Source organism: Leopardus geoffroyi, chromosome D3, assembly GCF_018350155.1.
Source record: "Leopardus geoffroyi isolate Oge1 chromosome D3, O.geoffroyi_Oge1_pat1.0, whole genome shotgun sequence".
Taxonomy (NCBI): domain Eukaryota; kingdom Metazoa; phylum Chordata; class Mammalia; order Carnivora; family Felidae; genus Leopardus; species Leopardus geoffroyi.
Genome location: NC_059339.1, coordinates 35,892,416 through 35,920,403, shown reverse-complemented (window position 1 = coordinate 35,920,403; position 27,988 = coordinate 35,892,416). Strand labels below are relative to the sequence as shown.

The following is a 27,988-nucleotide window of genomic DNA, read 5'->3' as shown; positions in this document are numbered from 1 at the left end:
TCAACATGAAATATTCGGCATGGTCGGATTCACACTCACCTAGCATTCTGTGGCCAGGACTTTGACGAGGGATTTCATAAAATGGATTCCTGGTCAGCATGCTTTTGATAGTTCACAAATGGCAGGTCATCAACAAGAGTCCTGGGATTCAGCTATTTGTACTACTCTTGACCGGGTTAAACTTTGAAATGGAGAGTAGTCATGTAACACTCTAAATCCAGGCCCAGACGATGGTGGAGACCGAAAGGATTCCCAAAGCCACTGGGATTCTCCCCCGTTTAAAATACCAGCCCCTCCCCAGAGAGTGTGGTGGTGGCACTTTCTCCATCAGGAGCCAGGATCCTATGAGCCCAGCCTTTCATGAAAGGCATACAGAAACCCTTAGTAATTCAGAAAGTTGGTCTTCCTGTGATCACTGAATGATATTACAACCCCTGAAGTCCTATAAGAAAGGGTCTGCTTTTTTTTATGTTTATTTATTTTTGAGAGAGACAGAGACAGAGTGTGAACAGGGGTGGAGCAAAGAGATAGGGAGACAGAATCAGAAGCAGGCTCCAGGCTCCGAGCTGTCAGCACAGAGCCCAACGCGGGGCTCGAACTCACAAACCACAAGATCATGACCTGAGCCGAAGCTGGACTCTTAACCGACTGAGCCACCCACGTGCCCCAGAAGGGGTCTACTTCTGTTTGGTGGTGCATTTGTAAGGATACAGTGACACCATGAATCAGCAATAACATTAGGTAGCAGAACCACAGCTTTGAAAGTTGGAGTGATTTCCAATTTTGAACCACAGCTTTGGAAGTTGGAGTTGTTTCCAATTTTGTTTATTAAACTGTGGTTAAAAGATTTGGTTATTACCCAAACTTTAGGACAACGAAAGTACAGATTGCCTTAAAGAACTTACCAAACTCAACACCCAAAAAACAAATAATCCAATGAAGAAATGGGCAAAAGACATGAATAGATACTTCTCCAAAGAAGACATCCATATGGCCAACTGACACAAGAAAAAATGTTCATCACTCATCATCAGGGAAATACAAATCAAAACCACAATGAGATATACCACCTTACACCTGTCACAATGGCTAACATTAACAACTCAGGCAACAACAGATGTTGGTGAGGATGCGGAGAAAGGATCTGTTTTGCATTGTTGGTGGCAGTGGAAGCTGGTGCAGCCACTCTAGAAAACAGTATGGCGGTTCCTCAAAAAACTAAAAATAGAACTACCCTACGACCCAGCAATTGCATTACTAGGTGTTTATCCAAGGGATATACGTGTGCTGTTTCGAAGAGACATATGCACCCCAATGTTTATAGCAGCATTACCAACAATATCCAACGTATGGAAAGAGCCCAAATGTCCATCGCTGAATGAATGGATAAAGAAGATGTGGTGTATATATATATATATATATATATATATATATATATATATATATATATACAACAGAGTATCACTCGGCTATCAAAAAGAATGAGATCTTCTCATTTGCAACTATGTGGATGGAACTGGAGGGTATTATGCTAAGCGAAATTAGAGAAAGACAAATATCATATGACTTCACTCATATGAGAACTTTAAGAGACAAAACAGATGAACATAAGGGAAGGAAGCAAAAATAATATGAAAACAGGGAGGGGGACAGAAGATAAGAGACTCTGAAATGTGGAGAACAAACAGAGGGTTGCTGGAGGGGTTGTGGGAGGGGGGACAGGCTAAATGGGTAAGGGGCATTAAGGAATCTACTCCTGAAATCACTGTTGCACCATATGCTAACTAATTTGGATATAAATTAAAAAAAATACAGACTGCATTAAGTGATAATTTTGTATTTTTTAGCACTCTGTGTTTTCTTTTTCTTTCAGTTGATCCTTTTTTTAAATCTTCAGTGACTCTGTATTTTTGATCTTTTAAATCCAGACTCCAATTGAGCCTTCAATGGTTTATTTGTACTTTTCCTACAAAATTCAGACCATCTTTGTTAATGACTTAAATAGATACATGTGTAGGATCAAACTTAATATTCTTTGACTAGTACCATTTGACCACTTCATGAACCCTAGCAACTAGAATGAAATTTGAAACTTAATGCTCTTTAAAAGTATACCTCTATGGTTAAGGAACAAGACTGAGAAGCAGTAGGAACAGGTGACCTATGATCCTTAAGAGTTATATCTCTATTCTGTAACACAATAAAGATTGAAGCCCCACACAAACAGGCCATGAATTGCACAAATATTTTTAAATGGTAATAACCAGTATTAGGCAATAATTGTCATTTACCATGTCTTTTTTGGCAGGAACTTTTCAGGATCTGCCACCCCCAAAATTTCATGAAGATGCTTGTAAAAGTATTTTCCCTAGTTCCTGAGAATATGCATAGTAAGAGCCATTGTCCCATTGTTGGGCATTACACACAATTGTTCAAAGCCCTTCTGATTTTAAGACTCAATTATTCCCTCCTTATTTTAATTCTTTCCTCTATCCTTACCTCCCACTTGTTATCTGGTTCCCTGAGATGCAGGGTAACTTGGCTGCTTTGAATGAAAAAAGCTTGGAATAACCTTTATGTAACCTACAACGTAGTTCCCATGACCTCCTCCCCACCAATGATAACCATGGTTACTTAGCCTCTGCTAAAACACATGCCAGGGTGCCCCCTCACAGAGAGCACAGTTCTGTGGCCCTGCTTTCTTCCTCATTTTCCTTCATGTTGATTGGTTTTATTGCAAAAACCTCTATTTCTGCTCCATTTTTACCTTACCTTGGTTTTCTATTTCTGACCCTATCTCTCTCTCTCTCTCTCTTTTTTTTAAAACTTATCCCAATAGGATTGTCTGGCTCTTCATATCCACTGTCTCGTACATTCTCCCAATGACCTCAGGTATTTGGAGATAGACATTTTAGGTGAACTAAAATTTTGCATAAAGAGAATTTGTGGTTGAAAGGCTATCACTTAATTCATTTCAATAAATAAATAAGTTATTTCTAGAACCACAGGTCATATCTACACATAACAGCAATAACAGTTCAGATCTGTAAAACCTCACAATATCCTATACAGTGAAGAAAACACATCCTGCTGATTCCTTTTTTTCTGCTACTCTTTCTCTGATTCAGTGTGATTGTGTTGATAGTCTACCTGTTTTAGTTTGTTTTCACTCATTTTTCATGTTTTTTTGTGTGTGAGGGAGGTTGTTTTGTGTTGTATTGTTTCCTAAAAGACCAAATCTCTCATTTGGTTTCTCTCTTTCAAAATTTTGTTTTTAGATACAAAGCATGTTTTGATTTAATTTTTTGCCCAACTGGTTTACAAACTGTGCCTGAGTCATAAGGTGACATATTATTTCCACAGGCATGCCTAAGCACTTTGAAAGAAATTACAGGCACTTCATAGAAATGGCTGCTCTCTCTCTCTCTCTCTCTCTCTTTTTTTACAAAGAGCTGGCAAAGATTTTTATTTTAAATGCATAAACCAATATGCTGTTGATATTCATCAGGAGTTATCAAGTAACTCTTTCAATATAGCGAAGATGGGATGCTTTGGAGAATAACCGACTTCTCTCTGGAAAATCGATTAGAAGGGCCCTTGCGTACGTACACCCTGGGAGAAAGGAAATGGAAGTGCTTCGCTCTAGAGCTGAGTTGTTTATGGAAACGGCCTTGTGTGGACTGTTTGACTCTTAGGCCATTTGGAAACCTTCTTCCTTGGCAATATATGTATCTCTTTCATTTAATACTTTGGCAAGGTTAATGATATTTACACATACTTTACTCTGTGTTGTGAGATGTTAGTATAAGTTGGGACATGCTGGCTTGTCGTTTTCTAAAGTGAATCAGTTTATCTTTGGTTTAGCCTGAAATTGCACCAGAGAGTACGCTTCCTCCTGGGATCTGAATGTAAAATAACTGAAGCAGATTGAAGTTGGCAGTGACTAATGAAGTCTTGTGCAGAAGTTGGCAAGCCAGTGGGTTTCCGCATATCAGGGAGGAAGAGCAGGAGAAGCCTGAGCCTCTTGGAGATCCAGGCATTTCTTCCTTTCCCTCTGAGCTGGGCTATGATGGGGGGAGGGGGGCTTAAATATTCCTCCTACATTCTTTCTAAAGACATCAAATTCATAGTATACAAATTTGTTACATTACTGATAATTCCCAGCTAGCTTCCTTGTTTAATGAGCCATTTTAGCTGCCTGAAGGTATTCTACATACAATAATTTTAATCAGTCACATAAAATTTATGAAGCTGAGATCCCAGGGAAAATTAGCATGAATTAGAATAGTGTTTCTCCTAGAACTCCTTCGGCAGGCTGGCCACCTTGTTCTACCTTTGGTGTTCTGGAAAGCGCTCTGTGTTGATGAGGGACATCATAGCGACCACCTTGCTCATTCCTGAGTCTCCTGAGGCACAAGGGTGGCCTTGTTATTGTTTGGTTTCGTAAGTGGTATCTGCATATATTTCCATATATCCTTTACACACACACACCTTTACTTTAGAAAATATCAGAGTAATTTCTCTGTTTCTCTCTTGAAATGCTTTATTTTTGTGGCTCTTTTCTTAAAGCTACCAAAGGGTTTCAGGAATCCATAGTATCACGTTGCATTTACTAGATTACACATACACAATTTGCTTGGTGCTTTTAGAAATATGCTTTGAAAGAAATTGGTGTGCCTTCGGTTCATCTCTCACAGCCCATGCCCACACGGAGAGCAAGATTTGTGTTTTCCAGCTCATTAAACTGACAGCAGAAATTAGTTTGTGGTATTAAAAACTAAAAAGTTAAATTACAGCTACACGTGTCCTTTATGCAATGGGGCGTGTGGAAGATGTTTGATTTTAATGTTTGCTATAATGGAGAATTTAAATTACAATGTTTGTCAAATCTCTAATCTTTGTTACAGAGTGGAATATTAATTACGCTTTTAACTATGAGAGGTAAATAAAATGAGCATCCACTGCACGCCCAGGGGTAAATTGCAGATTACCGACAACGTGACATAATGCACTAAATGTCAGTTTTGTCAAACAAATTTAGAGGAACAGTTAAACTATTAGCTTCCTGTTGTTCCAGGGCTTTTCTTGCAGCAAGCGACTGTTTTGAGCAGCAGGGACACTGTGCCTTATGGAAGACTAAGGGAGTTAAATTGAATAAGCAAGATGAATGAGGAGACAGCACCACAGACGCACTCAATTAGTTCATAACTGTCTATTAAACTTCTCTGGGTGGTTGCGAATAAACAGATTAACCGCTGCACTTTTACGGGGGACTTGGGGAGCCATGGCAAAGGGGCAGTATGGTGCTCAACGCAAAGAAAAATTTTCCGATTCTTCTTTTTCTCCGTCTTCCGTGTTCGTGATTTTGTACATGAAGCAGCGGTAGTGGCTGTCAGAGCCTTCTGTGGGCTTAAAGGAAAAGGGTTGAGGAGCAGAACAGGAGCAGTCAAGGAGCAACACACACCCCAGAACTTCTCTTGGCTGTTCTCGTGTGCAACAGTGGCATAATGCCCTCCAAAGAATATATGGAAATTCAGGCCGCTGTGAACCTGTCCTTGGGAAAAGAGGAATGACTCATGACTCTTAGAATGCAGGAAGAGGAAAAACTGTCCATAAATGATCAAAGCCAGGGTTTCCTTTCTCATGCTGAGGAGTATGGAAGGAGTGCTGAGCAGTGGGGCTCCTTCCCTCATCACAGCAGTATGGAGCCTCACAGGATGTTTGAAGTCAACCTTGCTTCCAGTGAAGGCACGCATTCTCATTTCAGTTTTACGCACACTCCAATTTTCTGATGCTCAGCTTGTGAGCATTACCAGCTCACAATGCTTGTGGAAGCGTTACACGGTACGATCATTAGTTTGCTATCAAGAAGAACTGCGAAACTTAACATGAAATTATTAAAGAAACAGTGTGGATTAAAGGCAGAGGGAGGGAAGAGCAAGACCAAGAAAGCGTGGGAAAGTAATGAATTCAGAAACTTTAAAGTGGTTCTGCTGTTTCTGAACCCATGTCCTTCAAATATGCATACCAACTTCCTTTTTTGGCCATTCAGACATTACATAATGCAAGCCATTTATCAGAATCCTTTTATCTAGCACAGGGCAGTCATAAAATACTCCTGTTTTCATTACACACACACACACACGCACGCATGCATGCACACACGCGCACTCACGCATGCACGCAAAGGGATCCATTTTTCACTTTCTCTTGAAAAAGCTAAGAAATTTACACCAAATGTTCCCCTTGGCCACGTTGCAACATTCCCCATGGAGACCTGTCCCATTAGAAGTAACTGTCAACAGAGAATCAGGGAAAAAAACACAAAGTATAGTAAATGGGTCCACTAAATCCACATCATTTTTTTGAGTTAGGAAAGCTATAGTTTCTCCTGAATAAGACGCATTTGGGGAAAAGAGCTAAGACTTAATCTAGCTCTTGCATATCTCTTTTGACACCTGTGACCATAATTACTGGTTCACTTTATAATAGGAGTGTTTTCTTGATCATCCCTTGAGTTACCTATCCAAAGATCATTAATGTTTTTAATACCTAATTTTATTTTGGATCAAATGTAAGCATTTATGTGCTGATGGATGTTATTAAACACTACATCACGTTTATAGTCATTAATGAGAACCATCAGAATGAAAGTTTACTCATCAAATACTGCACCAAACCCTTAGGGTAGTACAAAGTGAGAATAATCAGGTGAAGTAATAGTCAAGTGATGGCCCTTGGAAAATTGAGGCATTTTGCTTACCATGAACTTGAACTCTTTTCCCTCTGTTTTTTTTTTTTTTTCTCCCCTTAGCTATTGCTGATTTGAGAGGATGTTTATTGTGTAAACTGCTATCAGGAGAATTTGTCATAGCAGAGTAGGATAGGAATAGACACAAAGAAAAGCTTTATCCAAATGATAATCCAGAGTGTATTCCCTCATTTTCCTGTGTGCCCTGATACTTTTTGGAGGCTATATTATTTTTTTTTTCGTTTATTTATTTTTTATTTTATTTTTTTGGGGGACAGAGAGAGACAGAGCACGAACGGGGGAGGGGCAGAGAGAGAGGGAGACACAGAATCGGAAACAGGCTCCAGGCTCCGAGCCATCAGCCCAGAGCCCGACGCGGGGCTCGAACTCACGGACCGCGAGATCGTGACCTGGCTGAAGTCGGACGCTTAACCGACTGCGCCACCCAGGCGCCCCTGGAGGCTATATTAAACACGCTTTATTGGCTGTTGCCTCGGCTTTTCCCACATGCCCATCTATCCTAGCAGCTGCGAGTTTCTCCAAAGCAAGGACTGTCATCTTCACCCCATATATACCCTAAGCTGCTAGCACCTCTCACAGAGGTTGCCCATAAAATGCTAAATGAATGAATACTGGGAAAGAGAGAAAGACATCTCTTATGGATACCCAGATAACCCGAGAAGAAACAGCAGTGTTGTATAAATAGCATTCAGCTGTTAGGAAAGGATGTGGTCTCATTTCCCTTCCTATCTATCGAGTTTTTAGCAAGTATTACTAAGGGTGCTTTACGTGTGTTCTCACTTAACCCCCCTAATCACCCTGGAAAGGAGGTGGTATGCTCTTCCCACTGGATATGGGGAGACCCAGACAAAATTTCTATGTCTTTCATACAGAAAGCCTCTGGCCAAGTATGTGCAGGAGGGGAGGAGGGGGCTCTCCTCTGGTTGCTGCTCTTTGCTCAGTAAAATAAGAAGTATTCATCTGGGGGCACCTGGGTAGCTCGGTTGAGCATCCAACTTCAGCTCAGGTCACGATCTCACGGTTTGTGGGTTCAAGCCCCACGTTGGGCTCTGTGCTGACCATTCAGAGCCTGGACCTGCTTCTGATTCTGTGTCTCTCTCTCTGCCTCTCCCCTGCTTGCACTCTGTCTCTCCCTGTCTCTCAAAAATAAATAAATGCTTAAGAAAAGTCTTTTTAAAAAGAAGTATTCATCTGACAGGAGAGGGAGAGGTAATGGAGGTATGAGGTGATAAGAGAAAATGGAAAGTTCATTTTCCTAAAATATAATCCCTAATATATTATTTCCTGCTCAGCATAACTCGTCTTGTCTCAGAATTATTTGTCAACTTCTCAGCTTCACCTCCAAAGCCTTCCACAGAGTGACACCAGGACTGCACCATAGGCAGCTCATACCTTATGTATCTTTTTTCTGAAAGTCGTTTGGCTAATTATGAATAAGCTCTGACATGCATAGCCAGATGCAGCAATTGTGAGAATTGATTATTGTATCTTGTCAGAATGAAATGTCAACAGGGCTTCGTATCAGTGGCCTAGAGTTGATGGATAGAAATTCAACCAATCTTTCCAGTGGATTGTTTAGCAAAAGGTTTTTAACCCTGTTAATCTCACTATGCAAGTGTCAAATACTACAGATCCTTTTTGCACACATTTTGTAGTTCTAAACATCATTGGCAAGTGACATAGTGAGGATCCTCCTTGCCTCAGTGAGGAGACCCTTCACAGAAGAACATGGCCTGGCACAACTCCCAAGCAATCCAAACTTACGTGACTAAAAAAAGAAATCTGCATGTGACGGGCCCCATCTTTGCTGTTTTCCCCCACCCCCAGGAGCCTTAACGATCAAACTGCTCAAGACAACGCCTCATACGATTGGGAATTATGTCAAACGTCAATGCACGTCTGCTGTCATGCCATTTAATATGGAGGGGAACAAACAGTGGTTTTAGAAATGAAACAAAGTCACCAATCTCTTCTCTGTATATATAGTATGTGCAAGAGAAGTTTTCAGATACCTTCTACCCAGTGCCTGTACCCCTTTAACTCTTTTGATGTGAGTGAAGGCCACCATCGCATGACACAGACAAGTCATTATGTTTGAATTAGTTGGGGGTGCAGAGGGGGATGGTAGAGTTTTTCTCTTTGCATCAGAAATCAAAAGAAAATGCAGTACCTGCTGGGTACATATCCCCTGAAAGTTGCCAACACTGTCCACGAGACAGCTCCCAGATAAACAGATGTCTTCTTTAATGATTAAACCCAATTTTTCTAAAATGCTAATTAGTTAGAGAAAGATAATTTGAAAGTCTGTTACACATTGCAGGAAATGTCTTTCATGTCTGTGTGATTTGCTCCAAAGAATCACACAGCTTTCACCTGATGAGGGTTCAGTTTCTCTCTTTTTACTTAAGTCCTGTGACTCTTCAATCACAGGAAAAGGGGAAAGATAGTCAGTGAGAAGGAGAACGCCCTTTCAAGACAAAATTCTCAATTAGAAGGAAATTTAGTTTTCTTATTTCAAAAATCAGGCTTATGTTACTTTTTGAACTCTGCGTTGGGAACAGTCCATTCACCGACTTCATATGGCATGTGCATCTCAGTTCTTATTTCTATGAATTTCCATTAAAACATGGAAAACTCAAAACGCCTGTATGAAAGTTCATTCTGATTATGAGCTTGTCAAGCTAGAGGTCTTGGTCAAAATGTGTTAGAAACAATGAAGTAAAGTAATGGAGGCCTGGATTTTGTCCTGGTCACTTAACTTCTCATACATGATTCTTCATTCAGAACATAGAATAATATTTTGTACTCTACCTTATTTGTTTGTTGAGTAAACCATTCATCCTATAGAATTTCTCACATTGTGAACTTGGCTGATGCATTCTTGTAGTGTCATTTAACATGTCCTTTTATTATCTGTATTTTCTATTAACTGGGGCAAGAGCTAGACTCTTCATTAGATTCAGATTTCTTATTTTGGTAAGAGTTGTTCATAGGTGATGCTTTGTACTTCCTAGTACCTTGCATCAGGAAGTGCATAATACTCAGATTGATTAGTGGGTGGTGGTTTTGTCAACCCGATCCATCCATTATAAAGTTCCACATCAGCCTGTCACTTAATGGTTTTTTAAGCTACTGATGATGATTGCCTAGATCTATTATTCTATTAGGGATTTCAAAATGGTGACACCCTAATTCTTTCATTCCATCTGTATTTATTAAGTACCATTCTCTACTTAACTATTTGCTTACCTTAAAATACAGTTCATACAGGAACTTGAGATAAATGTTTTGTTTCTTCCCTTTATTTTCCAATTTCAGAATGAATTGGTGCCATAACAACTTTATACATTGGCCAACAATATCACGATGGGCTCAGAGATGTTAACATGTTTGATATTTGGGAATAGTTTACAGTAATGCATGTTTGGGTGTTCAAAGTATCTAATCTTTGGTCAGTAGGAGCCCCTTCAGGTTGTCCTTGTGTTCTTTTGACATTACTCCAGAAATCTTTGAGAGCTTCCCTATTTCCTGGCACGACTGAAGGTTCTCAGTGCTTCTTGTGCATTGTCTTCCCCATGACTGGAACCAGCCATTGCTTCCAGAAACTCTGGTTTCTTTTAGTAAAAAATGGCAGTTAGAGACCACAATCTGGCTGCAAAGGGTGATCACTGAAGCAAGACAGCCATGCTTGTGGACCTACAGCAACTACTTTCACCGGCATCTTTTACCCTGTTGTCAGCTTATCTTTCTGCCATATGCAACAAGCCAGCATCTAACTCATCCCCTTTGTCTTTGTCACTAGGAAGAAAAAGGTCCTTAGTATGTAATAAAATATAGATATTCTCCTCTATGACCTCAGGTAGGGAACACTTCCAAACTGTAATAGACATAATTGATACACTTGAATATATCAGAATTATAAACTGTTGTAAACCAAAAACACCATAAATAAAATTGAAAAATAAGCTATAGATTTGGAAAAAATGTTAATATTTATATATCAAAGTATGTACTAGTGGCCTAAATATAAAAAACATCCGGACATCAATAAGAAAAGACAACCCAAATAGAAAAATGGATATAAAATACACATAGGCATTTTATAGATAGCAATGTATAGCTAAGTAACATTTGAAAGATAATCAGCCTCCCACACAATCAAGTATATGGAAATCAACACAATATGAGATACCATTTTTATACCCATCAGATTAGCAAACACTTTTGTAAGTATGTTGGAAAACACAATTTGTTAAAAATACTAACTCAGAACAACTTTGGTGATACTTTTAAGATTTCTTTTTAATTTTGAAAAAAATTCCCTTTGTTTCCCATTATCCCCCCTACACACACTCACACACACACACACACACACACACACACTCCACATATACACACACAGCATGTGAAGGCCAGATTATTTGCTTTTCACGTTTTTATTAACGAGTAAGAACTTTGCACTACCAGCATACCAAAATACTATAAGAAATCTATTTTGTTTTGCCTTTATCTATAAGAAAGAGAAACTTACAAATTCACAATCACAGGTAAAAATTTTTAAGTGCGATTTTTATATTTTTTTCATGAAGGAAGGAATATTTTTGACCAAAAAGTGATCATTTCGGATATGTTCATGAGAAACTGTAGGCATGGGTTGGGAAGAATGATTGATAAATATGTTTTAGAAAAGCCAAACGGTCAGTCAAATGTCCACATAAATGCCTGTAATATTAAATATTGAATATTTAATAATTTAATAATATTTATAATATTAAAATTCTGAGCACCGATTAACTGCAGCTATATTAGCCTCCTATTGGTGCTATAACACATCGCTACGAGCTTGGTGACTAAAACAACACAATTTATTATCTCTAGTTCTATAAGTTAGAAGTCTGACAGATTTCCTTGGCCTCAAATCAAGGTGTTAGCGTGACTGCATTCCCTCTGGAGACTCTAAGGGAGGATCTCTTTCTTTGCTTTTTTCAACTTCTAGAAACCACTCAATTATTTGGCTTGTGACGCCTTCCTTCAAAGCCAGCAAAGGTGGGTTGAGTCTTTTTCATACCACATCTTTGACCTATTATTCTGCCACTTAAGAAGCCCCATGAGTACATCAGGCCACCTAGATAATTTAGGATAATATCTTTATCTTACAATTAGCTGATTAGCAACCTCAATTTCATCTGCAACCTTAATTCTCTTTTGCCATGTAGTGTAACACATATTCATAGGTCTCGAGATTAAGAGGTAGACATCTTCAAGGGGCCATATTCTGCCTAGTGAATGATCTCTGGATCCAAGCACAAGGGGACATCCCTTTGTGGGTGAAAGCTAGTGCTTCTAGAATAATCTCTTTTAGTTGCTCTGTTCCATGATGATTGCTAGAGCCCCTAAAGAAAGAGGTTGTATTTGTTCCAAGATAAATTAACCAGCAGCTATATTTTAAACTTGAAATAGAATGATTTTGTTCAAAACTTTCATCCTATTTGTTTATGAGCTTCTTGGATACTTAGTTCTGCATATCCAAGGGGTCATCTGGATTTTATGGTATTATCACTGCTTAAATTAGAATACAGAACATGCAGTTTTCTTTTTCATTGGTCTCCAGTCTCCCTATGTGTGGACACCAACAACTTGCTCTGTTTTTGTTAGACACAGGCACTCCAATTTCTTAGTGAGCTTAACAAATTTCATCAAGAAGAAACTGGAGGTATCATTCCAACGTGGCATGCATTAAAAATTCCTTTCCCACTTGTACCTACAGTCTGATAGAGGATCAACAGGACACCAATTTAGTCTCGCTGCAGAGTGACATTTTTGAAACCATTGAATTTCAAGTTAATGTGCACACATGGAATTTGGCAACATAAGCTGCCCAGGAGTAGGGACCCGCCATCACTAATGTCACTTTATTCCCATTTTGCTCTATTATGGATTGTACCCGTCTCATATTTTCTGTGCTGTGGCTGGTTCCAGTCCCTCTGGATCCATATTGCCCTGATATGAGGAATAAAACTAAACAAAATATTACTAAGGATGACAGATACTGCATCCATTATTTTTACTACTGACTTTTTTTAGTGTTTAAAAATCTTGGGCTGGTTTGGGAAATTACCTTAGGTGCTCATATGAGCTGTGAGTTACTCCCAAGAGGAGGATATGTTTGTCAAGAGGGCACTGTCTGCAGGTGGATTTTGGAGAGAAGAATGTGTGTGTGTGTGTGGGGGGGGGGGGTCCTTGCTACAGCATGTGGTCAGAGCAATTCAGCTTAAATCATGAGTCAAATGATTACAAGACAGGAGCTCTCACTGTCCAGGCACAAGAGCCAAATATAGAATGAGGGGCACATGGGGGCCTGAGAGGCTCCCAAGGAATTTCTCTTTGGTGGGAAAGAAAACCTAGGGAAGGGGGAAAGGTGCCTGAGCACATAGATGAAAATGGAGGCGAGTGATAATAAAGTGCATTTCAGGATTGACCCTTTTCCTCCCAGGTGGGTATAGGAATAATGTTAAATTCAAATTATTTTTGGAACGTTGTGTTTTTTTAATTCCTTGTCACCACTTAGAAAAAGGTAAAAACATCTACACCCACAAACTGTGTATTTCTTATTTTTTAATATAATTTATTGTCAGATTGGCTAACATAAAGTGTGTAAAGTGTGCTCTAGGTTTTTGGAGTAGATTCCCATGGTTTATTGCTTACATACAATACCCAATGCTCATCCCAACAATTGCGCTCAATGCCCATCACCCATTTTTCCCTTTCTCCTACTCCCCCCATCAACCCTCAGTTTGTTCTTTGTATTTAAGAGTCTCTTATGGTTTGCCTCCTTCCCTTTCTGTTTGTAACTATTTTTTCCCATTCGCTTGCCTCATGGTCTTCTGTTAAGTTTCTCAAGATCTACATATGAGTGAAAACATGATATCTGTCTTTCTCTGACTGCCTGACTTCACTGAGCATAATACCTTCTAGTTGTTTATAGCAGCACTTTACTGCTGCTGTTAACTGCTGATAAACCCAATCTGGATGAATCTCAAAATTACACGGAGTATAAGTCAGACACTATAGAGTACAATCTGCATGGTTCCATTTATATCAAATGTAACCTACTGGTTGGTGACCATGTAAGCAATTACCAATATAGAGCAGTGGTTGCCTGGGGCTATGGACAAAGGATACTAGGCATCTTCTGGGAGTGATGGCTTCAAGGGCAAATATGCTGCCAAACCTCACTGAATCATACACTTTAAACGGATGCAGTTTAGTGCATGTAAGTTAATTCTTAATAAAGCTGATAAGAGAGGGGAAAAAAGAGATGTGGTTTATATATACAATGGAATACTACTTGGCAATGAGAAAGAATGAAATCATGCCATTTGCAGCAACATGAACTGGCTGTGTATTTAAAGCCATGAGAAATACATGTCATCTGCAAGCTCTAACCGAGGTACCTTCAAAGTCTTACGTGTGTGTCAGAGTTTCTCTCTCTCTCTCTATCATTCTCACACCACACACACACACACACACACACACACACACACACACACACACATTTATGGTCTTCCTGTATTTTGTATGATCAGGAAATAAGGTATCATGATTAATCAGATACTCAGAATTTTAGGAACAAGTAAAAATATTTGTTGAGTGCCTACCACATGTCAGAGACAGTTCTAGGACAGGAAATACAGAGCAAAGCCCTGTTCTCATGCAGCTGACACTAACATTGGCCAAGTAACATAGTAAAATACCTGTTGGCTGAGTTATGAAAACAATGGCTCCCAAACCATATATGGGTGATGCTTTCTCATCAGATGTTCCTTTGAAATTCAAGGGTGGGGGAAACTTTACTTTTCATCAGCTGAACCTCTACTGTTCAGAAGCTTTAGGTACTCAGACCCAATTCAGAAAATAGCAGCTTCTTCTATAAATAACTTTGTTAATCCCCAAAATAGTGTTGAATATGTGAGAATATTGAAATTGGTTTTGTTCCCACATGTTTAAATGTCTTTCATTGTAATAAATAACATTAGAATTCCAATTCCTTTATTTGTTATAACTCACACTATTTACTGTCATCACAGTCATACAAAAGATGTATGTCATGATTTTGAAGTGATCCGAGATTGTAATTCATGTAATTTCAAGTTAGTTTAGAGGAAAGTCATTTTTTTCCGAATACTTCCTATTCAATGTCTAAGTTTGGGAGAGAAAGACTAATTTTTTTTTTATTAAATTTGTATACTAGAACTCTGTTCTTTGAGCCTCTTCAACATGAAATACACAGGGTTATGCATGTGTGTGTATGTGTGTGTACAAAGAGAGATTCTGGCAGCTACTTGCCTACAAGATTGCCATTGTTTTTCACTTCTCTTGCTAGTGTGTTCCTTTGCAGATGCCCTGACTTGCCAGTGAGGCATTCCAGGACATCTGCATCACTAGGTCACCTGAAATAAAGCTGTGGCCTAAAGGGATGTGTTAGTACAATTTGTCCCCACTTCTCAGTTGCAGGGTAGGAAGACAAGCATCTCAGCCCTCCTCTGTCTTCCTTTTGCCACATCAGCCTATCATTTTATCTCATCACACAGTCAAGCGGTAAACTCTGAAAGAGACCCAACGAAATCTTGACTTGTCTTACCATGAAGCTGTATTCTTTGTGATAAACACACACCATGTTTACTAGTCAGTATTTACTGATCAGTGAAAACTAGGAGGCAGCTGGGCAGATAGTGTGTTTTACAGTAATGTGTCTGTAAGAGACAGAAGGAGTGCATTTCTAAAATGATGATACAGTTAACAGTGATGATAAAAGAACACTCTTACCTCAGTCAATAACTATTAAAGTCCCAACCGGCAGGGTCAATAGCCATTGTTTTTGGCATCCAGATTTAAGCATCTGATAAATTTTCGTCAGTGATGCCAATGACACTCTCATGGAGATGATTTTATCTCAACATGGGAAACCAAAGACAGGTGTCTGGAGTTCTCTAGCCATGTGACCTTGGGAAACTTCATCCCACTGTGCCTCAGTTTCCGTCTCTCTGAGATACGAGTGATAATAGTAATTTCCTCACTGGGCTGTTGTAGGCACAAACAGAAGTTAATGAACGTAAAGTTCCCGGTGTATCTGAAGTTCTACATGAGGTTTTATAATTATTGTCGTTGTTTTTCTATTAGTTTTTGTAGTGCTAGTTCTTTTGAATTGAAATAATTAAATGTCAGACCACTGTTGTTTTTTCCCTTAAAATTTTACCTTTAAAAACAACATTATCTGGTAATTCTCTCAGATCCATCTTTAAGGAGACAGCCCCTTTTTCACTTAGGTTTATTCAGCTGAATCTTAGCAATTTGGTATAATGTATGCATTCTTTGACTCAGCCAATATCTATCTCAACCCTACTGTGAGAAAAATTAAATACTTCTTCTCGGTTCCAGCCTCCGCCCCAGTCCTTAATTAAGTCAGAGCACACAGTTAATTGTAGAAGCCAGGACCAGAAAGCCATTTGCCTCTTCATTCTTATGTCTATATACAGTTTGAAAATCCTCAAGTTTTGCCATCGCAGTAGACTTCTGACAAATAATTTTAAAGGGAAGACACCTTTTCTATAGCCAACCACTGATCTTCAGGTCAGTGCTACTAAGTCATTTCTCAATCACTATCTTTGTTGATATAACCCAACATGGCAGGATCCCTAACAGGGGTGAGGAGGCAGCAGCCATGCTCTTTGGTGAACCACGTCCTATCACCCTGAGTCTCGATAAGCAGAATGACTAGAATCCCTATGGAGGTTGAGCCTTGGATTCCTTTCCCTTGAATTTGCTTGGTACTCATGACAATATGTTCTTCTAACCCGATCCTCTCACAATTTCCACTCTGTTCGGTTTCAGAGAGGAGAGGGGAGGAAGAGTTCTTTCTGCTTCCTTTCGTTTGTTTGTTTTTTAAATTTTTTTTAACGTTTATTTATTTTTGAGAGACAGAGCACAAGTAAGGGAGGGGCAGAGAGAGAGGCAGACATAGAATCTGAAGCAGTCTCCAGGCTCTTAACTGTTAGCCCAGAGCCCAGTGTGGGGCTCGAACCCAGGAACCGTGAGATCGTGGCCTGAACGGAAATCAGACACTTAACCCACTGAGCCACCCAGGCGACCCTGCTTCCTTTCCCACCATCCTGCACTTGGGTCCTGATTGGCAGCCATTGTGTAAGACACCAACGCTAAAGAGTTCATTCTTCACCATGCTTCTTTACCAGTTCTGATTCATAACCATCACAAAGTTAATAACTTGCCAGGAAGTTTTCTCCCATTTCTTTCACCCCCATCCCATGTTTTTTTTACACCAAGAAACATAAGAGAAATCATGGAATGTAATGAACATGAAGTACCACACATTTAACATGAGTTCATCTCAGCACTTCTTTCCTTCCCCACCTTTATTCAAGTTTGGAAATTTAGGGCTATAACTTTTCCCCCCTCTGATTTTATTGTAGGCATTATTGTAATTTTTTATTTTTAGTGCACTTCTAGGTTTACAGCAAAATTAAGCAGTAAGTACAGAGTTCCTTTATACCCTCTGCCCCATATACACAACCCTTCCTCACTCCCAACACCCTGCGCGATGTTGGCACCCTTCAGACAACTGATAAACCTACATTGACAAAGGCCAATGTGTGGCCTTTCCAGATTGACAATTCTTTCACTTCATAACGTTCATTTGTTTCCTCCGTGTCTTTTTATAGCTCGACAGCTCATGTCTTTTTGGTGCCGAATGACATTCCATTGTCTGGATGTGGCACAGCATGTATTTATCCGTTCACGTACTGAGAGTCATTGTGGTCGCTGCCAAGTTTTGGCATTTATGAGTAAAGCTGCTATAAACATCTGTGTGCAGATTTTTGTGTGTACGTAAGTTTTCAACTCTTTTGGGTGTGATTGCTGGCTCATATGATAAGAGTATGTTCAGTTTTGTTAGAAACTGCCAAACTACCTTCCAAACTGGCTGTACCAATTTGCACTCCCACCAGCCATGTGTGAGAGTTCCTGTGGCTCCACATCCCTGTCAGCGTTTGGTGTTGTCAGCGTTCTGGGTTTTGACCATTCAAATAGGTTTGTAATCATATCTTGTTACTTTAATTTGCAACTCCCTGATGAGTATGATGTGGAGCATCTTTTCTTTTTCTTTTAATGTTTTTTACTTATTTTTGAGACAGAGCACACGAGTGGGGGAGGGACGGGGTGGGCAGAAGATTTGGTGTGGGCTCTTTGCTGTCAGCACCGGGCCCAGTGTGGGACTTGAACTCATGGGCCCTGAGATCATGACCTGAGCTGAAAGCTCAACCCCACCCAGCCACCCCTAGAGCATCTTTCCATATGCTTATTTGCCCTCTGTTAGTCTTCTTTGGTGAGGCAGCTGTTAAGGTCTTTTAAGGATTTTTTAATCAGATTGTTTTCTTGTTGTCTTCTAAGGGTTCTTTGCATATTTAGATTTAGATCTTTATTCCTTTCTAATATTTGCATTCAATGCCAGAAATTTCCCTCTAATCACTGCTTTTGCTACATCCAACAAATGTTGATAAGTTGTGTTTACATTTTCATGTAGTTTAAAATATTTTTATTTTTTATTTTTATTTATTTATTTATTTTTAATATGAAATTTATTGCCAAATTGGTTTCCATACAACACCCAGTGCTCATCCCAACAGGTGCCCTCCTCAAAACCCATCACCCACCCTCTCCTCCCTCCCACCCCCCATCAACCCTCAGTTTGTTCTGTTTTCAAGAGTCTATTATGGTTTGGCTCCCTCCCTCTCTAACTTTTTTTTTTCCTTCCCCTCCCCCATGGTCTTCTGTTAAGTTTCTCAGGATCCACATAAGAGTGAAAACATATGGTATCTGTATTTCTCTGTATGACTTATTTCACTTACCATAACACTCTCCAGTTCCATCCACGATGCTACAAAAGGCCATATTTCATTCTTTCTCATTGCCACGTAGTATTCCATTGTGTATATAAACCACAATTTCTTTATCCATTCATCAGTTGATGGACATTTAGGCTCTTTCCATAATTTGGCTATTGTTGAGAGTGCTGCTATAAACATTGGGGTACAAGTGCCCCTAGGCATCAGCACTCCTATATCCCTTGGGTAAATTTTTTTTTTAATGTCTCCTGAGATTTCTTCTTTGAGCCATGTGTTGAAAAGAGTGTTGTTTCATTTCTATTCATTGTGGGACTGTCCAGCTAACTTCTCTTACTGATTCTTAATTTAGGTCCACTGTGGTCTCAGAGTAAACACTGCATAATTTCTATTCTTTTGAATTTATCATGGTGTGTTTTATGACCCAGAATATGTTCTATCTTTGTGAATGTTCTCTGTGAACTTGAGAAGAATGTGTATTCTAACATTGTCAACTGAAGTATTCAATAGCTGTCAGTTATATCAAGTTGATTGATGATGCTATTGAGTTCAACTATGTCCTTACTGATTTTCTGCCTTCTGGATCTGTCCATTTCTGATAGAGGGGTGTTGAAGTCTCCAACTGTGATAGTGGATTCATCTATTTCTCTTTGCCAGTCTGTCAGTTTTTGCATCACGTGGGTTGACGCTCTGTTGTTAGGCACATTAAGGATTAGGTCTTCTTGGATGAGTGACTTCTGTATCATTGTGTAATGCCCTTCTTTACTTCCGATAACTTTCTTTGCTCTGACGTTGCTCTGTCTGAAATTAATGTAGCTATCCCTGCTTTCTTTCGATTGATATTAATATTGTATATTTTTCTCCATCCGTTTACTTTGAATTTGTATGTATCTTTATTTTTAAAGTGAGTTCCTTGTAGACAACATATTATTTTGGTCTTGTTTTGTGACCATTCTGATGGTTTCTGTTTTTAATTGGTGTTGGGACCATTAATACATAAAACGATCATTGATATTGTTGAATTATTTTCTACCATGTTTGTTATGCTTTCTATCCATTGCCCTTCTTCCTATTTTTGGTTTTCAGTCTTTTTTCTGACTTTGTGGTTTTAATTGAGCATTTTATATTGTTTCATTTTCTTTCCTTTCTGTGTTTTTTTTGTTTACTTTTTTAGTGTTACCCTGTACTTAGCAATATACACTTACTACTAATCCAACTCTACCTTCACATGACATTATTCTGCATCACAGATAGCGTAATTTTAGATAGTTCATTTTACTTAAACTATCATCAATTATATTGTTGCCATTATTATGTTGAAGAAACTGTTATTTACTGGATCAATTAAGAATAAGAAAAGAACAGTTTTTATTTTACTTTCATTTATTCTTTCTCTAGGCCTCTTCCTTTTTCATGTTGATCTGAATTTCTGATCTATACCATTTTCCTTCTTTCTGAAGAACTCCATTTAAAAATTCTTGCAAGGCAGATCTACTGACAACAAATTCCCTCAATTTTTGTCTGAGAAAATCTTTGTTTTTCCTTCACTTTGAAAGGATAATTTCACAGGGTACAGACAGAATTCTAGGTTGTTGGGGTTTTTTTTCTCTCACTATTTTAAACATGTCACTTTTCTATCTTCTTGGTTCATGGTTTCTGAGGAGAATTCAGATACAGTTCCTATTTTTGCTCCTGTGTAAGTAAGCTGTTTTCTCCCCTGTGCCTTCTTTCAAGATTTTTTCTCTATCTTTGACGTATTTTCAGTTTGAATATGATATGCCTCGGTGTAGATTTGTTGGCATTTATCCTTTTTGGTATACTCTGAGCTTCTCCGATTTATTCCAGTGTCTGACATAATTTGGGGGAATTCTCCGTCACTGTTGCTTCAAATATTGTTTCCATTCCTTTCTTCTTATTCTGGTTTCTCGCTACATGTATATTACACCTTTCGTAGTTGTTCCATCGTTTGGGGGTATTCTATCTTTTTTCAGTCTTTTTTCCCTTTACTGTTCAGTTTTAGAAATTTCTAGTGTCCTGTCTTTCATCTCAGAGATTCTTTCCTCAGCCATGTCTACTCTCCTAATGATCCCATCAAATGCATTGTTTGCATTTGTTACAGATTTTTTTTTATCTCTAGCATTTATTTTTATATTTTTACTTAGAATTCCCATCTCTGCTTATGTTATCCATCTGTTCTGGCATGTTGTCTACTTTTTCCATTAGAGCCCTTGGCATATTAATCGTCGTTATTGTAAATACCTTATCTGATCATTCCAGCATCCCTGCCATCTGAGTCTTAGTCCAATGCTTGGTCTGTCTCTTCTGTGTTTTTTGCCTTTTAATATGCCTTGTAATTTTTTACTGACGTCCAGACTTGATGTACTGGATAAAAGGAACTGCTGTAAATAGATCTTTAGTAATGTAATAGTGGGTACTGGGGGAGGGAAGGCATTCTATAGATCTATGATTAGGTCTTAGTCTCTTAGTGAATTTGTGCTTCTAGGCTGTGACCTTCTCTAGTGCTTCTCAGTAACCCACCACTGGGTGGGACAGGATGACTGTAGGGAGCTGGAGTTGGAGATTTCTTTTCCCCCAGATAGGTTAGGCTTTGATAAAACCCCAACAGGTTAGGCTCTAGTAATTCTTCTTCTCGAGGGCGATCTTTTTCAAGAAGCACAGAAATGCTCTGCTCTGGGTGTATTTCTTTCTTTCTTTTTTTTTTTTAATTTTTTTTTAACGTTTTATTTATTTTTGAGACAAAGAGAAACAGAGCATGAACGGGGGAGGGGCAGAGAGAGAGGGAGACACAGAATCGGAAGCAGGCTCCAGGCTCTGAGCCATCAGCCCAGAGCCCGACGCGGGGCTCGAACTCACGGACCGCGAGATGGTGACCTGAGCTGAAGTCGGACGCTTAACCGACTGAGCCACCCAGGCACCCCTCTGGGTGTATTTCAAAGTGGCTGCTTTCCGTCTCCTTCTGCTGGAAGCTTAGGGGTTTTTTCCTCCAATCTTTACCTTGATGATCTGGTAGGGCTCTTAGGGATACAACTCACAAAAGTGTGGGTACCTAAGACTAGACACCCCTCTAGATTTTTTAAGTCTCAGACTTGTCCACCTGAGCCTCATTAATTCATTAATTATGGCTTAAGCTTTCCTACTCTGGTGCTGGTTCTCACAGAGCTCTCTGCTCATCAGTTTCTGTTCTGGTGGGTTAGGTTTCTTTGTATTCACCTGTTTGTCTCTGTGGTTTTGGGAGCCGCAGTTTGTCCTGTAACCTCAATTATCTGACAAAAAAGCTAAGAAGAGTTGTTGATTTTCAGTTTGTTCAGCTTTTTACTTGTTAGAACAGACTGATGACTTCCAAGCTCTTTACATGTTGGACTGTAAACAAGTCTTCTCTCTAATTTTTTATGATCCATTTTTAGATGTTGTTAGAAATTTGTTATTATTATTATGGGCCTTTGAGATTAATGGAACTACATTTGGAGATTGGAGATTAAAAATATTTTAGGCAACAATCTGTTAAAAATCAAAATGGGAAATAAATTTCCGTGTGTCTTTAAATAAGATTGCAGAGAAAAGTCCTTTCACTTTAAGGGTTTCCCTGCACAAAACACTTTATTTCATTATGTTCACAAAGTTTTTCTGACAGTTTTAGAAGTTTTCACTTAAAAAAAAATCCAGATCTGAAACACAAAGCTTAAAAGAGAAATAGAAAAAAGAGGAAAAAAAACTTCCATTTATCCACAGTCATTTCCAAGCCTCAGTTCTAAATCCAACCTTCCTCAGCAATCTGTAATTATGGACCACAGCATTTAGCTGTCTATGTATAAGAAAAAATGAAAATTCCAAGCAATAACTCAAAACCTCCATAATGAAGGAAGCTACTTTTGATACGTAGGTTGTAGAAAATAATACTGTGGTATGATAATGATTAATTCCATTAACAAGCATATTGAACACCATCTCTTTGTGTAATTGGCTAGGTGCCGGTAAGTTAATCTTACTTTTCCAAAGCATTATATTTACTTATGAGAAGATAGAGTATTCATACAAGTTGGTATTAATTTTAATGTAACTTGTAAGGAAATGTAATGAAATCCTTCACTAGAAATAACATATTGTTCTGGAATGGGTGTCTTTGGGGTCAAGGGATCTGGGGTGCCATCTGTGACATTTGGATAAGTCACCTTACTTCTCTGAGGCCCCTCTCCTTCATGTGTAAATTAGGAAGTAAGAGCTCTTACAGGATTACTAGGATCAGATGAGATAACACTTGTAAAGTACTGTCACACACTTTCTATTGGGCATTATATGTTAGTTCCACTCCCTTCCATTCTAATACGTATATAAGTGCTGCTACATTAATGGAGAGCAGAAGTATTCTTTTGTTGGGGCCACATTGTGCTTTAATTTTCGAATTTGAATGATTTGACAACATTTAAAAAAATTAAAGGAGTCTACATAAAACCTGGATTTCTGTTTTTTCCTGAAATTTACAGTGTCTGGGACCTCCATGGAGGATCCACCTGCTAGAGCTTAAGGGCATTGTGAGCTGGGTTTTGAAAAAGGTTCATGAACAGAGTATGTGCTTAATATAAACTTAAAGCTGTGGGTCTCTGACAGGACCTCTGATTCGAGCTGGCTCTCATGGGTCCTTAATGGGTTTCTTTTGTGCTTGAAGATGATCAGCAATGAAGTACGTAGCTTGACGTCACTGACATTCATCCACACAGATGGAGGACTAGCAAGGAGATAGATCTTTTCCAGTCCAAAGCTTAGCTTTTATTGGTGCACACATCCCCCAACCCCCTTCACCACCAGAAGCACATTCGCTGTCATTTCTAACCTATAAGGATTAGGTTAGAACACAAACAAGAAAAGACAAAGAGGGAAAGTTGGTGAACTTGGCAATGCCCTTCTTCATAGGCAGAACGAAACAGACTATTGAGGCAGGTATCTGCATAAATCAGTCCAAAACAAATCAAAGACATTCCAGCATAAAGGGGATGTTTTGTAAAGGGGATGTTTTGCCTGAATTATGGAGCTAATTATCTCAGTCCTCCACTTCAGTGTTCCTGGGGGGACCTGGCTTAAGAATGCTTTCCCAATGAGCTGCCAGATTCAGAAGTGCAGAGAAAATGTGTTATTGTACCCGCAGCTGCGGAACCTGAGCCCGGTTGCTGCCTCTGTCCAGAACACCTGTTGAGAACAACCAAGCTCAGACTAGCATGGCAGGCTAGAAAATAAGGCGGGGGTGGGGAGTAGGGTGGGCTTCAGAGAAGGCCATCACGGTCTGCACGCTGGCAAGAGAAGAATGCCAGCTCCCAGAGAAGCCACTCCGGGTTGCTTTTTAAAATCTTTACAACTTTAACGCTGTCATAGAAGTTATGGATGGTTTTCATTTTTCTGTTTAAAATGGATCTTTTTCTCCCACAACTTTTAGTCATAAAAAGGGCAACTTATTAATGCAACCCTTCTGCCTTCAAAGTATGAAATTAAAAGATTATTATAACTACAGGCAAGAAAGCATTTGGATTATGTGGCATTTGGAAATGACAATAAAGATTATCCATATGGTCTAATGTTGTCAATGTCTTACATTGCATTAGCAATCACCTAATATGGGCGTGATTTTGATTATGTGACTCATTTTAAATTCTGCTGTGTCCTAGGTCAATCAGAGTCAAGATGATTTACTAGAAATAGCTGCCATTTTCTTTTGTAAATGCTGCTGAGTGCTTAGGCGGAATTAGAATATTTTAGGACGTAATATCTTTGGCATTATGGTGCTATAGTCTTAAACCTTCTCACTTTATACCTTTCTCTTAAGCATCTCTCATTCTATTCTTGGCTGTCCCAGGTACATAAAACAACCTCCAGTAGTAAGAACTGTAAAAATTTGCTTCATCTTTTTATTTGTGTGTCACTTCCCTTACGTTTTTATGGCTTTGTCCAGGTATCTGTAACTTGAGATTATGAGTTTTTGACGGTCACTGAGCAGGATGCAGAGGCCAGAATTAAACCGTGTCTCTAAAATAATGGGAAATCTCTCTAACTTCCTTGACCTTTTTGTATTCTCTTCCATGGAGGGAGGGGACATAGGGACTTACTCCTTTGCTAAACTCTCCATGGGACGCCAACACCTTGAAATTTCATTACCCTTTGCTCTGTTGACCTGCCTGGGTGAGGAACTAGTCTGGAGTCATGGGGAATTTAGTCATGTCACAGCCATCTGAGAAGTCAGGATATGCCATCCGATGCACCCGAGGCCTGAGCTCCCCTGCCCTGGGTAGGCTGTGTGTCATGCCTTCTCCCTTTCTGCACATCACCCAGTTGCACTCCTCTCTTCATTCCTTGCCTACTTTTGTTTTTTAGTTCTACAATACGCCTCCTAGATCCATCCCTGGATTATTTCAGTTTTGTTTGGCAGATATTTACTAGGAGATCTACTCTTTGACACTGAATGTAGAAAAAAATACAGTAAAAAGTAACTCTAGAAGCTTCTCAGTAAAATGGATTATGATTGTATTGTGCTACGGCCATTGGTCATTTTAATTTAGCGTATAGCAGGAACACAGAAAGTAATATTTTAGGCTGTATATTCCTGATGTCGCTGTAGGTTTTTTGAGGACGGGCAGAGGATGTTTTTCATCTCTGTGTCCGTGCAGTTGGCAGAGAACCTGACATCTAAAAGCCACCATAAATAGATGTTTTGAATGAATACCAATAACTCCATAGAAGTTATTCCTGGACTGAATACACATGTCAAGGCCCCATCTTCCATTCACATTGCATGTCTATATAATGAACTCTTTGTCCTAAGGAAACTAGCCAAGAAGCGGAAGGAGACAATGAGCAGCACCCGGCAGGAGATGACCGTGATGGTGAACTCAATGGACAAGAGCTATGCCGAGCAAGGCACCAACTGCGACGAGGCGTTCTCGTTCATGGACACACACAATCTGAACGGGAGATGTAAGTACCTACATTTCTTAGCTTCTAATACATTTCTGTGGTTCTTCAGGATACTGGATAGTCCTGGGCAATTAAAAAAACAAACAAAAAAATAAAACTCCCTGAAGAATCCTTATGCCCTGTTGGTTTCACCATCCCCTTAAGTGATTCCGAAGACTTCTCTGGGAGCGCTGGATTGCCTAGGAACGGATGATACTGCGAAGATGGTAGGACCAGAGCAGGGAGCACAGGTAGCCACAATTAAGTTTCTATAAAGCCTTAGAGAGCATTAATGAGAAGGCTTTTTTTTTTCTTGAAGGAGAAGGCACATGCTTCTCATCAACCTTTTTGTTGTTGAGTTCCTGTTCGTAAGCTAGCCAGGTGTGGAATTGCACAGTGAAGCCTGTTCTAAAACAGTTCGCTAAATTGAGTAACAAGTTAGTTGTTTATTTGTTTAGCTGACAGGTTCTGCCTTTATTATAGGGCTATTAGCGGCAATTAATAAGTTAAACTGTATTTGCGCTTCACAAGTCTTACATCTCACACCAGGTGGGTAAACCGAGTTTCAGCTAATACCATCCCGTACTACCACCTGTGATCTAGGTACAAGGCATTATTTTAGAAAGCTACCAATCAGATTGAGTATATGAAGAACAAAAAGGAGCAGTTGTTGTGTCCCTGATGATCTTCTCAGAGACCAGAAGTAAGTCCCACGTTGGATGCCTGATTCTGTAGTGCATGGCCATGCTGGGTTCAAGGTCAGAGGTTTCTTTCCTGTGTGAAATCCATGCCCACAGACTGCTGCTGATGCTGGCTGCAAAATTCAGCAAGAGGTTGGAACAAAAATGCAGCTATCACCGTGTAGAAAGGCTGGAACCGTGACTGGGAAGCACAGAATTGGGGTCTCAGGGGCTGGGGAGCAGGGAGAGGCCTTATACCAGCGTGGACAATGTATGCCGCGTCCTGACCACCCAATTGGCCTGTTCTTTTTCTGCAGCTCCCAGGCGCCTCCCCCCATCTCCCAGCCCCTTCTCCACTCACTGTGCAGTCAGTATCCACCTCTCTCACACTTTGCCTTTCTCCTACATTCAGTGAGGCTCCAGAGAGTTCTGCTGCTGACTGCTTTCTGTTTATGGTGGCTGTAGTTGCCTACCTCTTCCTGCTTAGAGGCACTACATTTATTCTTCTATATGCACACCTTGCCCAGTGGAGCAAGGGTTCAGCAGGCATGTCTGTCAGCTGTCACCCCAGTGGGGAGGGTGGCTCTCCTCACCCTCGGTCATTGCTCTTTGCCCTTTGGTGTCATTTTCAGTGCAGGTGACATAATCTGTAGTACTCCAGTATCCCACAAACTACATCCCCTTTTTTCATAGAATCTTCTCTTTTTTTGTATCAAATAGTTTATATATATATATATACATATATATATACACATATATATACATATATACATACGTATATATACATACGTATATATACATACGTATGTATATATATGTATATATATGTATATTGCATTCAGTGACCAAATAAAAACAATTTGCGATGCACTCTTGTGGGCTGGGATGGGAAGAGTCCCGCCTACCACCAACAGGGTCAGAATCCTGGTAGTAGTGATCATTTCTTCAATGTCATTATGCAAGAGGCCACACAGAAAGGTGTTCTCACTTTCCAGGATAACCCATTAATGTTCCAAATTTCCTATTTCATGGTGAAACTCCTCACGCATAAATTTACTAGGAATTACCTGCCCAGAGTGGAAACCTACATGAGTAGTTTCTAGGCTTTTGAAGTTTGAACAACAGGGGATATTTGCCTCTGGACAGGAAATTTAATTTGGCGGTTACTTTTCAAAAAGTGAGAGTATCTGTAGAAATCCAAAAATGCTCAGGCAAAGAGGTTGCTGCAGAAACCAGCATCAGCTTCCATGGCTCATCTGCCAAGAGCCATTATTTTGTGCCTCCTGTCAATAAAGCCAGTGGAGGAGGAAACACAGCAGTAGGCGTTCCATTTGTCCCCCACTCTTTGAGCAATGACAAGGTGCCATCGAATCCCCAACCATCAGGAGTGACCCTGACAGCAGACTTTATCGCAGTGCTCTCTTAGTACCTTCAAAATAAAAGGCGAGCTGCTGAGGGAGGAAATGTGCAGGAGAGGGGTTCATTAGACCCCTAGGCTTCCAGCCCCAAACCAATTGCAAGTCTGGGTACGTCTGACATCTTTTAGGGTCATGAGGCAAGTAGCTCTTAGAAATTAGACACTGAAAAAACATGAAATTGGAAATTTAAAAATAAGCACAAGAATATTTATGAGAACGGGGGATCTGTCCACCAAAGCAAATGGG

General features: G+C 39.6%; 1 protein-coding gene across 11 annotated transcripts in view; it reads left to right on the top strand.

Moving 5' to 3' along the window:
* Nucleotides 1-27,988, top strand: part of PTPRM (protein tyrosine phosphatase receptor type M) — a 796,726-nt gene that overhangs the window by 623,701 nt on the left and 145,037 nt on the right. For all 11 annotated transcript variants that reach the window (XM_045459381.1, XM_045459379.1, XM_045459380.1 and 8 more), the window contains one exon: nt 25,514-25,665. In XM_045459381.1, the coding sequence (XP_045315337.1) occupies nt 25,514-25,665 (152 nt within the window). The remainder of the gene's footprint in view (nt 1-25,513; nt 25,666-27,988) is intronic.